Here is a 16,243-nt window from a genome sequence, read left to right as displayed (position 1 = left end):
CAAATTCCACTAAGAGGGGGGAAAAGGAAAGATTTCCCACAAACAATCCCTACTTTACTTTACAAGGCCAAGTTTGTCTGCCATTTTGTCCACCAGGCAGCCAAGACTTGGTACATTCAGCACAAATGGTGAACCCACCACCTCAGCTGCAGAGGCAGACTGCCGGAGAACACAATTATACATTTTTTTTAAAAAAACTTTAATAAGAAGCTCAAGTCTAAAACATTTCCTTTGAACTCAGACTTCACAGCCACAGCTGGTAGTTCCACAGGTACAATTAACTCCAATGATTTGCAGAATAAAAGAAGGGTGCTCCGGGCTCAGAAGGATGTCACAGCTGATTCCAGTAGTGGGATGTGCTTGGGATGCCAGCGACAATCTCAGACTCAATTCCACAGTGATCCTGCCCTCGGAGGATTTTAAAGTAGCCTAAAGAGAGAAAGCAAACACAGGCTTGCTCAGCACAGTATGATTTCTCACCTTATATTTGCAAGCTCTTCACTACGCACATGCACGCTAATGGTCATGCCATCACGTGCCCAAGTATCTGCTTCAAAGGACTGAGAATGAACTTTTTTAAAAAAAAGCTAATTTTTCCACTTTTATTGTTTTGGTATTCTTAAGAGTGCTGGGGTATTAAAAAAATTAAACAGTTTTATTAAGTAGAGTTTTCATCTGGTGCTTACATGTAAGCAACGGTGCACCTCTTAAGAATGTTCCCAAGATGCAACACCTCAACTCAATCCTCCGTACTTCTGTTATTTGCGATGCTCTTGGTGAGCTGCCAGGCCCACAGGGAACAGCGACGATCCTGAAGTTAAATCCCATCTTTCCACTAAGACTGGCCTCCAAAATAACTGGTTACAGAACCAGTTTTCCCCTCCTCCCAACTACATAGGTAAAGCGGAAAGCAAGTGACAAGCTGGCTTTTAAAGTATTGCCAAAACTTTAACCAGAAGTTTTATCTGGCAATGGGACAACAGCAACACAGGAGGCATGTCACAAATGTGCTTCGGGAATGTATTGTACCATCTTGGCACTACCAAAGAAAAGGCTGTTCCTAGTAGATGCCGGCTTCTGGAAGTGGGGGTATGAGAGCTGCGTATCAGCAAAATATCTTCAGATTTGGACAAGTTCAAGGGAAAATGTGGTCTGTCAAGCACCCTAAGCAATCAGAAGCCAGGGTTTTAAAAAAAGATCAGCCAGCACTTTCACTTGTCGCAGAAAAAAGGGGGGAGCCAGCAGAGATCTCTAAATGCAAGGTGCGTTTAGCTCTTCAGATCCCCGGTAATAAGAAAACTAGAATGCCTATTACACAGATGAGATAGAGCATGTGCGTGAAGAGTTCTTGCATGAATCTAGAGTAAGCAGGAGGTCTGGATTCTCAGCCCACCTCCCAGGAACACAGTGCTGTTCTCACAATATGAGCCTGACCCCACATAAGGAGATGTATTTGTCAGAGTAACAAGTTGCCCATAATAATCTGACAGAGACAGCTGACAGGTAGCTGTCAGATCAGAGGCATCTAGGATGCCTGCAAGAGGCAGCAATAGCCTTGCAGGTTCTAGGGTGAACTGCAACTAACCGGTTTGAAGCAGTAAGGATGATGTAATACTGTGGCCAGGTCTGCAGGTGGCGTTTTGTATATAAGCCTATGTAACTAACTCTGTGTTGGGAAGTTTGGTGGAGAGAAAGTGTACGTGACGGTTTGTCTTTTAACTGTGCACTGTAAATTAAACACTGTTTTCTATAAAGCAACGAGTTCTGGTGGTGTGTCCTGGATAACTGCTAATCCGCCTGCTTCCACGTCAGTATTAACTTATGAAACCTGCTCCAAAACCCAGCAGGCTCAGAACCAACTGGTCTCTTACCATTGTCGCCCCAGTCAGTGTTCCAGGAATTAGCCGCCAACCAGTAAGGGGTGCCATTTTCTACTCCCCAGCCAAGGATTCTGATAGCGTGTCCCCCAACTTCCTCTCCAGAGACATGCTGATAGACGCCTGCAGGGGAGAAAAAAAGTTGCAGCTTCCTCTAATACTGGATTTAGGGGGCCCCTTACTACAGTCACCACTCAAGCCAGTCAAAGGTATGCTTAGATGCGGATCTGAAAGGCACTACCTATTTTATCAGGCTTAAGGTTTGATGCTCATAAAGGGAGGCTTAAGAACTTTGCTTAAAATACTGTATGTTTTGCACTAAAAAGCACTTTTGCTATATGAACCACACATCTCCCCCTACAGTCCGACTCTGGATCTAGCCAATCTGCTAAGGGTACACTGAGTGGATTGCATCCTGTTTGTCATGAAGGAAGAGACAGGGAGCACTTGCATAGACTAGACTGGAAATTCATTTGCAAGAAACTTGGGCCAAATTAAACAACATTTTGAAAGTTTGGTTGTACTGATCTCTGTAATGGGACACATAACATTTTACAGTTATGTTTAAAATATCAGATTAAGCCATATTTAATGCTTTTTTAGGCTAAGAGAACTTGGATTAACCCAGTCAAATTTTCAAAGCTGCAGGGTTGAATCAGGTCTCTTCCTTCCCCCCCACCCCCTTTCTGTTATAGATTGCTCCATCCCTAATGTGGGAATGACTGCACTGAAGGTACACTTCCAATTCACCTGCTCATTCAAGAGTTAAATGCCAGCACTTCTTGTACCATTTGAACTTGAAGTTATTTAAAAATATTAACTGGTTAGACTTACCTGATTTGTACATGAGGAAGTCAGAGTACACCACGAAAGCTCCTTCCACTGGCCCATTCTTGTAAATCTCTGCCATTATTTCCTTTTCACTGCGAGGGACGCTATAGGAGGTAGCCCCTAGAAATTATGGGGGGGGGGAAGGAAGCAACATAGAAGTTGACAAAGAAACTTTTAAACTGTACAGTCCAGATTTGCTTATCTTCCCCCATCAACTTCTCACTGCCCCATGGTAGTGCCTGGCTCTGAATTCCAACCTGCTAGGTTCCTTTAGTATGTATTCTCATATTTCTTCCAAATCCACAGGGACTAGAAGTGCAAAAAGTGCCTAGTTGGCCATATGAACAAGAACAGCACAGAGGTACCATTCAGTAGTAAAGCTGTAGTTTATTGAAGAAAGTTGATGATATTGATAGGTAAACCTTTTTTTTTTTTGCAGCATTGTGCTTTTATTACACTTTGCAGTCTTCGTAAGTGGCCTCAAAAGTCCTTGTTTGACTAATTGAGTACATTTTTATACTGCCTTTCCTTTAAGGAGCTCAGAGCAGCTTATGTTGGTCTCTGTAAGTTAAGCTGACAGACAGCGACTGAGTATTATGGCACAGTGGGGATTTGAACTTGGGGTCTCCCAGATCCTAGTCCGACACTTTAACCACTATGCCAAGGTAGCTCTGCTGCCTGCACGTAAAGCTGATAGGCCTATCCTAAACTTGAATATATATTTTAAATAGCCTTTATTACCATAGTGTTTGTCACGTTGGTATGATGGAGCGTAGCCATCTTCACATTGCTTCACGCATTTGGGAGTGTCACCACCCTCCCCAGTGCACTGGGGTCGGGATCCGTTGATGTGATGCTCACAGGGTGGGATAGAATAGGGCCTGCAGCCTGTTTGAGAGAACAGGGAGTAAGCCAATTACCATTTGGGAAGACCATTTTCATGGGCAGAGAGCCCTAACGCCGCACCCAGTGAAATCCAAATGACCTCTAACCAGACTAAGCCACGCAAAAATATATAATTTCATTCAAATGCCAAGGCTTAGGTGTAATGTCTCAAAGATTTCTACCTGAGAGCCTGGAGATCCACTGCCAGTTTCAGTAGACAACCCTAACCTTGATGGACTAATGGACTGATTCAGTATAAAGGCAGCTTCATGTGACATCAGGCCCCACTCAGGGTCTGGAATGTCTTTTTAAAAAAGAACAACCCTGATCTCTCCTCTTCCCCCCCCCCACCTCAAAATTTTTGGAAATTTGAATTCTGCCAGGCTGTGTCTAGTTCAGAGGGCAAGTTAGAAACCCCCAGTCTACGGTATAGATGGTAGCAATCAAAGGTTATGACAGCTTTGGCCAGGGGTCCCCAACCTCTTTGAGCCTTCAGGCACATTTCGAATTCTGACATGGCATGGTGGGTGCAGCAACACAATGGCTGCCACAGGAGGTGGAACGAGCCACAAAATGATTACCAGAGCTTAACTTCAGTAACGCAGCGTAGATCCTCATGCTGCCAAAGCAACATTTAAAAAACTCTGCCCAGCCAATCAATCACCAACAGTTAAGCAGAAGCCTTTCTGGGTAAAAGCCCTACCTGGCCCCACCCACTTCCTAAAAACACTTGGCAGGCACCAGAAAAGCTGTCAGCGGGCACCATGGCGCCCACCATATTGGGGACCCCTGGCTTTGGCAATAATTCCCCTTTCATTTTTTCCAGTATTGCTCTTGTAGCTTAGGTGAGCTACAACTGAAACTAGCAGCTGTCACAGAACTGTATTTTGACAGCACTATGATGCTGGCATTTTGAAATTCCATTTCTTGGCCTTCACAGGGCTACTGGAAGGCCAGAAAGGTTGGATGAGTTTAAAGGTAGCCAGCACGACCCCATATTTCATCGGAGGCATAAGATGCAGCACTATGAGGACTGCCAGCTCCAACACTAGCTCCATATGGACCAGATGAGACAGTCATGCAACTACAGCTATTGTACAGTTGGAAAGACCAGAGGCTGGAACAGGCTATGGGGTACAGAGCTGCAGCAGAAGACGCCAGTAGAAGTTTACTGCTTGGTGGCTCACTTGGGAACAACTGTACTTTGTGCAAGATGAGCAACAAATTGCATAACCAGATTGGGCAATGACGGGGGGGGGGGGGGCGAAGGCATGGAGAGAATGAGAAAATTGTGTGCAGGACATTGTAGGCCCTGCCCAATGAGCACTTTGGTGTAAAGTGACTCACCAATATGCGAGTCATAAAGCCCACCAGATACCAGGCCTCCTTCCGTCCAGTACTGCCATGCACCCGCGGGAAAGCCTCCATCGCAACTGCAAGAAAAGTAATGATTATACATAATTATTCTGAGGGTCCTGCAGGAAATAAAGGAAGGATAAAGGAGACACCCCTCTGAACAGTTGTAGCACCACTGAGGTTATCGAGCGTGAGAACCTTTGGAGGAGCTCATGACTTCTCTCCTTCCCCAATCTTGAATGGCTGAGGTATTTGAGGCTTTTATGTTCACATGACTCTCAGTCCCTCACCTTCCCCCAAGCTTTTTAACAAACAAGTAATTGACTGGACATGCTTGCTTGAATTCCAAAGACTTCAACTCATCTAGAACTCTCTCAAGAACTGTAAGTCACTCTGAAGCACCAGGCTATGGAGAGTACTTACCCCATCCCGCATTGAAAACCACAACAAGACAGTAAGTCTTCAGCAGAGATCTCCACATTCACCTTGGCATTGGTGTGCACACAAACTCGGTCGGACATGGCTTCCACTGCACCAAATGCCTACAGAACAGCAACCCCAAGAGTCAACATAAAGACTTTGGTTTTCACCTCCACGTCTACTATCTGAGAAATTAGGATTTGCCTTATCTCTCAGTCACTTCAAGGAGAAACTGACTGAGTTTGGGTTTTGGCAAGGAAGGGCGCACACTGACTGGTAGCGCTGAAACTTAGTCTTCCATAGCAGAGGGAAGCTAGAGAGTAGATCTCAGTCTATGTAGCATATGCTCAAGTAAACTCTGAGTAGATTTATAAAATCAGAGGGAAACTTGTTTCTACTCTTATACGCTAGACTCTGGCTAGCGCTCTCATTCTTTGTAACATTATCTTGCAACAAAACTGTTTCTCCAAAACTCTCACACCCCTACATTTGTATACAGTTTATTCTTGAACACTATCATCTTTCCCTATGTGTGTTAAAAACCATCAAGTCACTTCCAACTTAGAGCAACCCAATGAATTAATGACCTCCTAAATGTCTTATTAATAGCCTTGCAAACCAAGGACCGTGGCTTCCTTGATGGAGTCTATCCGCCTCATAAGTTAGGTTTCCCTTTCTTCCTACTGCCTTCAGCTTTTCCTAGCATTATCCAGAGGTCTTTTCACAATGTAATTAAAGTACAATAGCTTCAGTTTAGTCATTCTGGTTTCTTTTTTTGTTTACCTCAGGTATTTGCATAGAGAAGTTTATACTGAGTTAAATACAAGGCAGGGCAACATGATTCCCTATTTACCTCACAGATGCCTATGATTTTCTAAAGGCCAGGGCTTTAAGCCATTTTCCGGCCTCTTTGCTGTTCACGTTTTCCTTGTGATGGGGCAGAGTGGAACAGATGCCAGTCCTTGAAATCAACAAAATATTGTGCTACTAAAGAGAGGACAGGGGCAGTTTATTAAGTGGGCATTTTCCCCATCAAAATAGAAAAAGCCTTTAGGGTTCCTCTCACTCATCCACCAACAAATACATTATTTCCAAGTGAACACATGCCCAGAGACATCGAACCCCGCTAGTCCCAAGTGACCTTTTAGCTACTGAAATTAGCCTTACCCAGCAAGAGCCGCAAGAACCTTGATCTCTGATCTCGCTAATTGTTGGACAGTTTGGCCACTGCTGCCTGGAGTCAAAGCTGTCAGGTAACTCCATGTCACCTACAAAGTCTAACCTGGGGGTGGGGAGGGAGAGCAAAGCAAACAGAGCATAGCATATCAGGTTAAGCCATCTTTCCCAATACTTCAAGCAAACATACTCAACAGAACAATGCTGATCAGCTAGGTCAAAGTTCCATGACATTCTCCCAACTAAACCACATCCCCGAAGACCAGAAGCCTTGCCATAAGCTAAACCAATTTCTGTCCCCGCCCCTTATGGAATCTACTACCCAGAAAAACCCTCTAGGTCAGTGGTTCCCAACCTTTTTTTGGCTATGTTCCACCTAAGCATCTCTAAAATCCTGATGCCCCCCGTGACATATAATTCTTAGCGGGCTTTCCCCCTCTCCATTGTCACCAGCTGACCGCCATGTACAGTCTGATTTTAATTTTTAAAATGTGTATGTCACAATATATATTTATATACTGTATATGAGGCTACTAGAACCATAAGAAATGCAAAAAAATCACTGTTAATAACTTATTCTCGAATTGCCCCCCCTTAAAAATCAAATTGCCCCCCTGTGGGGCATGTGCCCCACGTTGGGAACCACTGCTCTAGGTTCACTGTCTGATAAGTTTTAGAGAGATGCAAATTGATCCTAAAGCACTGAAGATTTTTTTTAAAGACATTTGAGATTCGTGTTACATTATTTGCTGAAGCCTGTGGCCACAGCTAGTGGCATACATTATGGTTTATGATGCTTACCTATAAGCTGCTCTGAGAGCTTTAGCTATAAATCGGGTTACAAATTAAGCACATTAAGAAGGTTTTGTAGTATTATAATCAGGATGTCATTTATTGAATGTTACAGCTTCTCCTATGGCTGGTATCTTTGTTAGTAACGGAACAGCCTTATCTAGACCTTGAAGTATTTTCTTCCAACATTCCAGCATTCCGCGGGATACTAATGATTCAGAAGTCCCATTTTAATTTACAACCAATGCAAAATATTTTGTTGCACTTAAGTGTTCTGAGAACTAGTCTTCGTGAATGTGAAAAAGCCAGGACCAGGAAACTCATTTACCCAGGTCTCCTCCCAGAAAGCCCCAATACTGTTGGCAAGTCACTATTTCCCAGCAGAGGCAGCCATCTTCTGCCACTTTGTTGTAGAGATGGAACTGTTGATGGTCACTACCAGGTGTCAGCCACAAGTCCCTCCCACTTTGGACTATACTTTAAAAAAAGAAAATCCATTTCCGGTCTCCACTCCCCCTAATTTTCTTGACCCCCAAAGTTTGCATACTTCAGTGGATGTTTCTAGCTTTATTTTTAGAAGGGGCTATCCAGCTGGAAGCAGTGAAGAAACCACTGTCCATGAAGCCCCCTCCCCCAAGTTAATACACACATGACAGGATTAAGAGAAAAACAAACACCTCACCTTGTTGGAAGTTTAGGGCCATTCAAGAATGTACCACATAACTTTTTCACATAACTCATGTCAACATTGTAAAAGTTATGCCCAGCCTTAAAAAAAGAAGAGAAGAAGTTTAAGGTGGCCCGCAGCTTGGAAGGCAAGAACACAAGACAGTACTCAAGGCCACCAGCTCCTTGAAGCAATGAGCTACAATCATGAGCCTGGTGGTCCTTTTCTTAGTAAATACACAAGCAAGCCACCCTTCAGTCAACAGTGGATAAGTGCTTCATAGATCGTCGAATGTGTCTGTCAAGGGTAGAGATCCTCCAACACACATGACAAACAGCATTTCATAGCGTTTTCTTGGGCATGGAGGACTCATTCTCTGCCAAGGCAAACCCGAGGTCTCACGCCCCATGCTCTTTTGTTGGCACAGACACATCTTCCTAAGTAGAAATGGATCCCCCCCACAACCAAAATGTCTGTAGGTAATGTTTTCTTGCCAAAACTCTCCACATGCTAGAATGCAGGGTCAAGAAGCTTGCAGCAGGGACTTCCGGGTCAGGTGACCCCCCCGTTGCAAGCGCGAAAGCCGCGCTCCTGCCGTCCGCTGCTACGGGGAACATAATTAGCCCCGGGAAGAGCCTGCAAGCGGCACCCCTCGGGACAAGAGGGGATGCAGTCCTGGGTGCCGGTGGCGGAGCTGCCATGGGAGCGATAGCCGCCGAGAAATCGGCGGCGGTCGCTCTGGCAGATTCCACCAAATAGCCGGCGCCATCTTAAAGAAGACGGCAGGAGAGAGCGAGGTGGGACCTGACTTTTTCTTTTATGGTTTATTAATAAAGTTTTTTTCTGATTTTTAAAAATCACTATTTGGGGTGTGTGGCAGTTTTCTTTCTTGAAGGACAGTTCTGAAACTATCTATAATTCAGTTACGCTTTTTTGTTCTTTTTTTGGCTTTTTGCCAGTTGAGTGACGCACTCACAAATAAAAAAAGTTTCTTTTAAAACTAAAGACCATTGAGCTAAGAGAAAAGAATTGGAGGATAATCAAGTGACATGGCATAGAAACTTTATAGCGGTCACAGTGATTGTTTTTTCCAAAGTGGTTTGTTCTGAATGAAATGAAATAAAAGAAACTTTCTGCCCCCCCCTTCCTTCCCTTGGATTATAATGGATTTGTAACTTCAGTCTCCAGTTTTTTTTTGCCTCACCAATGGGTGAGAAAGAGAAACACACTAAGGACATTTTAAAAGACACAAAGTTGGTGGTACAGCCTCCTGTTAGACGGTCCTCTGTGACTCAAATAACTCAAACAACCAAACAGACAACTTCTCCAATTGCAACAACATCTATTGCTGCCAAGATGCCTTTAAAAACTAAACCTGAAGTGACTTTGACTTCTGTTTTTGAATTGCTAACTAAGACCCATCAGGATGTCACTGAAATGAAACAGGAGCTATCTCAGAATACAGCTACTATAGCTCAGAACTCAGCTGCAATAGCTGCCTTGCAGGATACAATCTCATCTTTGGCTGTCAGGCAAGACAGGGTAGAAACCAAGCTCAAAAAAAAATTCACAGGATACTAAAGAAACTAAGAAGAAGGTGGATACCCTGGAGATGTCAATAACATCTGTAGCTGACAGACAGGAGACCCAAAATGATCAGATGGCAATGATGGAGCTCAAGATAAAAGAATCTTCCCTACGTATTCGTGGATTGCGAGAGAAAATTGAGGAGCGGGATTTGCGCAAATATCTGTCGGTTCTCCTGGCAGATTTTTTGCAAGAATCTGAGGAGGTGATTGCAGGGATGATTGTGACAGCCTACAGAATAAATTCAGCATATGCAACCAGGAATAAAGTACCGAGGGACTGCCTGATTCAACTATTTTCTAGAAGCCACAGAGACTTAATACTTAATACTCATTATAAAACACCACTGAAGGTTGGAGGTGAGTCTCTGAGGCTGATGAAAGAAATACCTGCAAGACTACTGAGGAAGAGGAAGGATTTCATGGAGATTGCCCAGCGCTTAAGACTCAGTGGAATTCAATACAGATGGGAATATCCGCAGGGTGTCTCTTTTATTTTTAAGGAGAAAAGGTTCAAGTACACAGAAGTGGATAAGGCAGACCAGTTTTTAAGAAGATATGATGCAGAACTGGTTAAACCTTTCAAGTCAGCTAAACAAGTTCCAACTAGAGAATCTACAGAAGAAGAAAAGGCATCTGAAGCTTCTGGTGGCGGAGATTTGCCAGTAGCTTCATCAGAGGACTCTCTAAATGATGAACCTGAAGACTGAAGATCGAACAGATGGGGGGTAGAGGGGGGTTGTGGTAGTAGGAGTCAAGTATGTATTTACTGTGAAAATATATGGAATCTAACTGATAATTTGATATGTTACAGGCTATATCTTGGAATGTTAATGGATTGAACTCTCCCAACAAAAGGAGGAAAATATTTCATCATTTACGAAAATCTAATGCTAATATTATTTGCTTACAGGAAACGCATATACTCCCAAAGGATGTTGTGAGGCTGGAACATGCTAGGTTGGGTACTTTATTTACAGCTTGTAATAGCACTAAAAAAACTAATGGTATAGCTATGTATATATCTGTTTTATTACAACCAAAAGTTATTTATCAAGATATAGAGGGAAGAGTTTTGTTGTTGGAGGTAATAATTGGTTTCCAAAAGGTATTGCTTGTGGGAATATATGCACCTAATACAAATCAAAAGGTATTTTATGAGAACTTAGCATTATTATTAGCTGAATATGCTACTGAAAAAATGATATGGATGGGGGATTTTAATGGAGTTAAGGTACCTAAGCTAGATAGATCTGGGAAAAAGAAAAAAGTAAGTAATGAAGGAAAGTTACCAGGGATTTTTGATGTTCTTATAGATCAGTGGGATATGTTTGATGTCTGGAGGTTGACACATGGTAATAGGAAGCAATATACTTTTTTTTCACAGAGACATCTCACGTGTTCCAGGATAGATATGATATGGATGTCAGAGGGTCTGGTACAGAAGTTAGAAAAATGTGAGATTCTACCTAGGGTGCTCTCAGACCACAACGCGGTTTCAGTTAAAATTGAAATGGGAAATAGAGGTTACAAACCCTGGAGAATGAATGACTTTCTTTTAAAAAATAAAAAAATTGTAGATAAATTGAAAACTGAAATATCAAATTATTTCATAGAAAATATCGATAAAGGTACCAGTGAAGATATAGTTTGGGATGCCGGTAAAGCAGTAATTAGGGGATTTTTAATTCAACAAAACACAAGATACTATAGGGAAAGGGAGAATAAGAAAAAATGTATATTAGATGAAATAAAGCAAGCGGAGAGATATTTAAGTAGATTGCAAGATAAAGAGGCTAAACAAGAACAACAAAATAAGATTAGAAACTGCCAACTTCAATATGAATTCTTACTTGCTGAGGAAATTGAACGAAAAGTTACGTATACCAAACAAAGATTCTTTGAACATGCTAACAAACCAGGTAAAATGTTAGCTTGGCAAATTAAACAGAAAGATAAAAAAATACCAATAACTCAAATAAGAAGGGAGGGCAAGATAACAAGAACTAAAGAGGAGATAGTAGATACATTTGTGAAATTTTATATAGATTTATATAAAAAAAAGTTAGTTTCAGAGGTAGAAATGGATGCATATCTTGCTAAATGGGATTGGCGGAAAATAACACAAGAAAATAAAGAACTTTTAGATTCTCCAATAACCAAGGATGAATTGGAGCAGGCTATAAAAAAAACCAAACTGAATAAATCTCCTGGACCAGATGGTTTTACAGCATATTATTATAAAACATTTAGAGAACAATTAATCCCCTATCTTTTGGAAGTTATGAATTTAGGGATGACAAAAGGTATTATTCCTCAAACATGGAAGCAAGCAAATATAGCTTTAATACCAAAGGTGAATTCTGATATATTGGAAGTTAAAAACTATAGACCGATTTCATTGTTGAACATTGACTATAAATTATTTGTAGCAATTTTAGCTACTAGACTAAAAGGAGTATTGAATCAATTAATACATGATGATCAAGCTGGATTTTTACCAGGGAGATTGATTAGTCATAATGTTAGGGTGGTAATAGATCTTTTAGAATATGCGGAACAAGACACAACACCAATTGCTTTTATATTTTTGGATGCTGAAAAAGCTTTTGATAATGTTAATTGGCAGTTTATGATTAAGGTATTAGAGTATATGGGTTTTGGTGATAGTTTTAAAACTGCCATAAAAAGTATATATACACATCAAACAGCTAATTTGATTATGAATGGATCTTTATCACCAAAGATTCAAATTCAAAGGGGAACGAGACAGGGTTGTCCTCTTTCCCCTTTACTTTTTATTTTAGTACTAGAGGTTTTATTGAATAATCTTAGAAAATCTAATGATGTAGTAGGGGTAAGAATAGGGAGAAATCATTATAAACTTAAAGCTTATGCGGATGATTTAGTATGTTTTTTGATTGACCCGAATGAACAGTTTGACAAATGGAACAAAATACTGGAGGTTTATGGAAAGCTTTCAGGTTTTAAAATTAACAAGGCAAAAACAAAAATTTTGGTTAAAAATATGACTCTCTCACAGCAACAAACATTGACCAAAAAGTCGGGACTCAATATTGAACATAAAGTTAAATATTTAGGAATATGGTTATCAAATAATAATCTTAATTTATTTCAGGATAATTATGTGAAACAATGGCAACAATTAAAAAAAGATTTGATAAGTTGGGAAAAGATTCCTTTATCACTCTGGGGAAGAATATCAGTAATTAAAATGATGTTATTGCCCAAGATGCTTTTTTTGTTTCAAAATTTACCAATAGTGGCAGGCGGACAGACATTTGAGGAATGGAAAAAAGATATTCTGAGATTTCTTTGGGGTAAAGAGAGACACAGGATTGCATATAATAACTTAATAGAATTAAGGGAGACGGGAGGACTGGGATTACCGGATTTAAAAATGTATTACCAAGCGGCATGTTTCACCTGGATTAAAGATTGGATTCTCTTGGAGAATCCAAAGTTATTAGAATTAGAAGGATATAAGCTACGATTTGGGTGGCATGCTTATTTATGGTATGAGAAGCAGAAAGTGAATAAGGAATTTTATTTTCATATTATTAGGAAAAATTTATTATATGTATGGAATAAATATAAAGATGCTTTAGAAAGTAAAACTCCCGGTTGGATAAATCCTATAGAAGCTTTTATGCGAAGAGGTGCACATTTAAATTTGGACTGTGATATTTATAGAGAATTGATAGACTATAGAGATGGGGTATGGATATTGAAAACACGTGAAGAACTCCAATTAAAAGACTGGTTTATGTATTATAAATTAAATGATGTTTTTATTAAAGATAATAGATTGGGATTTAATCATACCAAATCTAATTTTGAGACAGTATTATTGAAAGGTAATAAAGGATTGATTGGTAGGATTTATAAAGTACTTATAGAATTGAACTTAGAACAAGAAAGGATTAAACCAGTCATGTTGAAATGGATGAGAGATCTAGGATATAATATTGATTTGGAAATTTGGGAAAAGCTTTGGAAAAATGAATTTAGGTTACTATTTCGAATGAAATAAGGGAAAATTTATATAAAATGTTTTATAGATGGTATATAACCCCAGTTCTATTGAGTAAAATGAAAAAAGATGACAAAGCGTTATGTTGGAAGTGTGGTACTGATATAGGAACGTTTATGCATAGTTGGTGGTTATGTAAAAAAATTAGAAGATTTTGGCAATTAGTTATGAATGAAACTAACAATCTTATTAAAGTAAAAATCAAGCGAGATCCCGCTTTTTGTTTATTGGGCATTCCAAATAGAGAATTGGATAAAGGTGATAGAGTCATATGCCATTATAGTTTTGCAGCAGCTAGAATTATAATTGCAAAAAAGTGGAAGCAAACGATTAAACCTTCAATTAGAGAATGGAGAGAAAAACTATGGTTATATATGCGGATGGCCAAAATTACAGCATCTTTACATGGTAAAGATATGGAGGAATTTAAAATTATGTGGTCAAAGGCCGCTGCATATTGGGATAAATCGGCAAAAACGGATTTTAAAAATTTAATTAACGAATTATAGTATAACGTGATTTTAATTAATGTATAATAATGTGATTTTCTTTTATTAGTCACTACACCCCATCGGAAGTCCATTGGTGATGGGCACTGTGGTGGGTGGTGGATTTTTGAAGTAGGGCGTAATATATATTTTTATATGTATAACAATGTATGTGTAACAGAATTGTACGCTCTATCTATGTTTGTATTATTTTTTGTCTTTTTATTTTACTATTATTATTTTTTCTTTTTTTTTCTTTTTTTTTGGATTTATTATAAAAATCAATAAAAAAATTATAAAAAAAAAAAAAAAAAAAGAAGCTTGCAGCAGGAGAAGATTAGCCTACAGACCAGGTGAGTGAAAAGCATCTGTATATGTTGTGTACTTCTTCCTATCGACTGTTCCAAATTGGCTTGACGCTTCATCTCCAGTTTTAAGTTTCCCTCATCCTCATCTCGGATTCCAAGTCTGAAGGGCAGCAACTTGGCTTTTAAATTGTCCTTTCTGCAGTGTACAGTTGTCCCTAAGCTGGATTTTTTAAGTGCCTAGGACATCTACACAAGGGTTATTCCTTACAGCGTATACTACAGACGTTAGCTACCTGAACTGCTCTCTCCCAAAATTTTGACTCACAGTTAAGAATGAACTTGGGAAGGACTGGTAGTATGGATCTAGAAAGTCCAGGGCTTAACGTTTCAAAACTTCAAGGCATGTGAAGAGCCACTGGAGCATTACGATAGTCCTGGATGCAAAGGGGCAAACAAATATATTTGTCAGCCACCAATGGGTAACTTGCTACTTCACGCTATTCCTTCATGCTGGACAGATCCAAGCAGAGGCTGATCCTCAAGGCTAAACATTTCCCCCCTTCTGGGTGTGTCCTCCAGGATACAGCTGTAACACCTGCACAGGCAGGCACTTGGGGGCACATCAGAAAAAGGGAAGCATTTAGTTCACCTCTGCATCCAGGGAGCAAGAGATAGGGGTGAACAGAACTGGGTCTCAGCCAAGCAGGAAAACCAAGCCTTGTTTCGTAGAGAACAGGGCATACCTTGGCTGTCTGCACCCAGCAGGGACAGAATTTCTACACAGCCTAGGTCCCATGGAAGCCCAAATGTAGTAGTGGAGTACTCCAGTGAACAGCTGACACTGACTACCTATCCCACCTGCATACCATGTCCAACCCAAATGCTACTTACCTGCCACGTAGTGTTCAGTTTGTTAACGTAATTCACCAAGTCGTGAGAGAGAGGAGGGAAGTAGGGAACACTGCGGGCACTGGCAAGGGCTGCCAGGAGACACAGAGAGGCCACCGGCAGCAACATGTTGGCAGGCAGACTTCTAAGAGGCCACCTGAAAGGACAGAGATTTCCATGACTGTAACAAACCAGTATCTAAAACTCACTAGCCACCTGTACACCTGTTTCTGCCAATCCAGTATATCCTGAAAGTAGTCTGCAGATCTTCTCTGCATGATACAGTTCTTGGTCTTCAGAAGCAACCAGGCAAGTAGCTATTTGTAAACCTGAGTCACCAGTTCATTAAGAAAAAAAAGGAGCATTACAATGGAGGCAGGCCAACAGTCAATCCAGCCCCACATTTACTGTCCTGTGATCAAACCAAGACACATGTAGGACAATATCTTATGAACACAGTACAGCTATTAATATAGCTTTAATAACTGATTTCAAGGTCTGCCTGCTTTGAAATGCCTTATTCCAGGCTAGAATAAATAATATTGTTGCCTCACTGTGGTTTTGAACGGCTAGGAGAGGCAACCACAACACCTTAAGTGGTAGAGAAAGTTGGCATATAAAAACCAACTCTTCTTCTTCTCTCCATTAATTGCAAACACTACACTATGTGATCCAACTACATCACTCAATTTGAACTTATCCAGAGTATAAGATTTTTGTTCCATTGTGTTGGGAGGGAAAGGAGCAGATGAGAACCCTGACCTATTAGCTAGGATCTTACTGATGTGCTTACAGATAGCAAATTTGAAAAGGTCAGGAGATACCCACCGCCTACAGGAAGACCCGATTCCAAACATTGTACAGATATTACACATCTAGAGTCTCAATTTAACTAAACAGGAAAGAAATACTGCA

General features: G+C 40.6%; 1 protein-coding gene across 1 annotated transcript; it reads right to left on the bottom strand.

Annotated features, from left to right (window-relative positions):
• Nucleotides 1-331: 331 nt before the first annotated feature.
• Nucleotides 332-15,485, bottom strand: CTSB (cathepsin B). The gene is made up of 9 exons (XM_056853863.1): nucleotides 15,332-15,485; nucleotides 8,020-8,105; nucleotides 6,537-6,651; nucleotides 5,373-5,491; nucleotides 4,941-5,026; nucleotides 3,450-3,596; nucleotides 2,712-2,828; nucleotides 1,872-2,000; nucleotides 332-429 (listed from the first exon to the last, which is right to left on the bottom strand). The coding sequence occupies exons 1-9, from the start codon at nucleotides 15,455-15,457 to the stop codon at nucleotides 332-334; spliced, it is 1,023 nt and encodes a 340-aa protein (XP_056709841.1). The 5' UTR covers nucleotides 15,458-15,485.
• Between the last annotated feature and the right edge of the window lie 758 nt (nucleotides 15,486-16,243).

Source organism: Euleptes europaea, chromosome 7 (assembly GCF_029931775.1).
Source record: "Euleptes europaea isolate rEulEur1 chromosome 7, rEulEur1.hap1, whole genome shotgun sequence".
NCBI lineage: Eukaryota > Metazoa > Chordata > Lepidosauria > Squamata > Sphaerodactylidae > Euleptes > Euleptes europaea.
The sequence above is the reverse complement of the archived record's forward strand: the minus strand, read 5'-3'. Positions and strand labels throughout refer to the sequence as shown.

Excerpts from the sequence above, each read along its gene's own strand:
- CTSB (XM_056853863.1), bottom strand. The coding sequence starts at position 15,457 with ATGTTGCTGCCGGTGGCCTCTCTGTGTCTCCTGGCAGCCCTTGCCAGT. Across the intron at positions 2,001-2,711 it reads CTTCCTCATGTACAAATCAG|GCGTCTATCAGCATGTCTCT; the intron begins GTAAGTCTAACC and ends TCTCCCCTGCAG. Across the intron at positions 430-1,871 it reads CACTGACTGGGGCGACAATG|GCTACTTTAAAATCCTCCGA; the intron begins GTAAGAGACCAG and ends TTCTCTCTTTAG.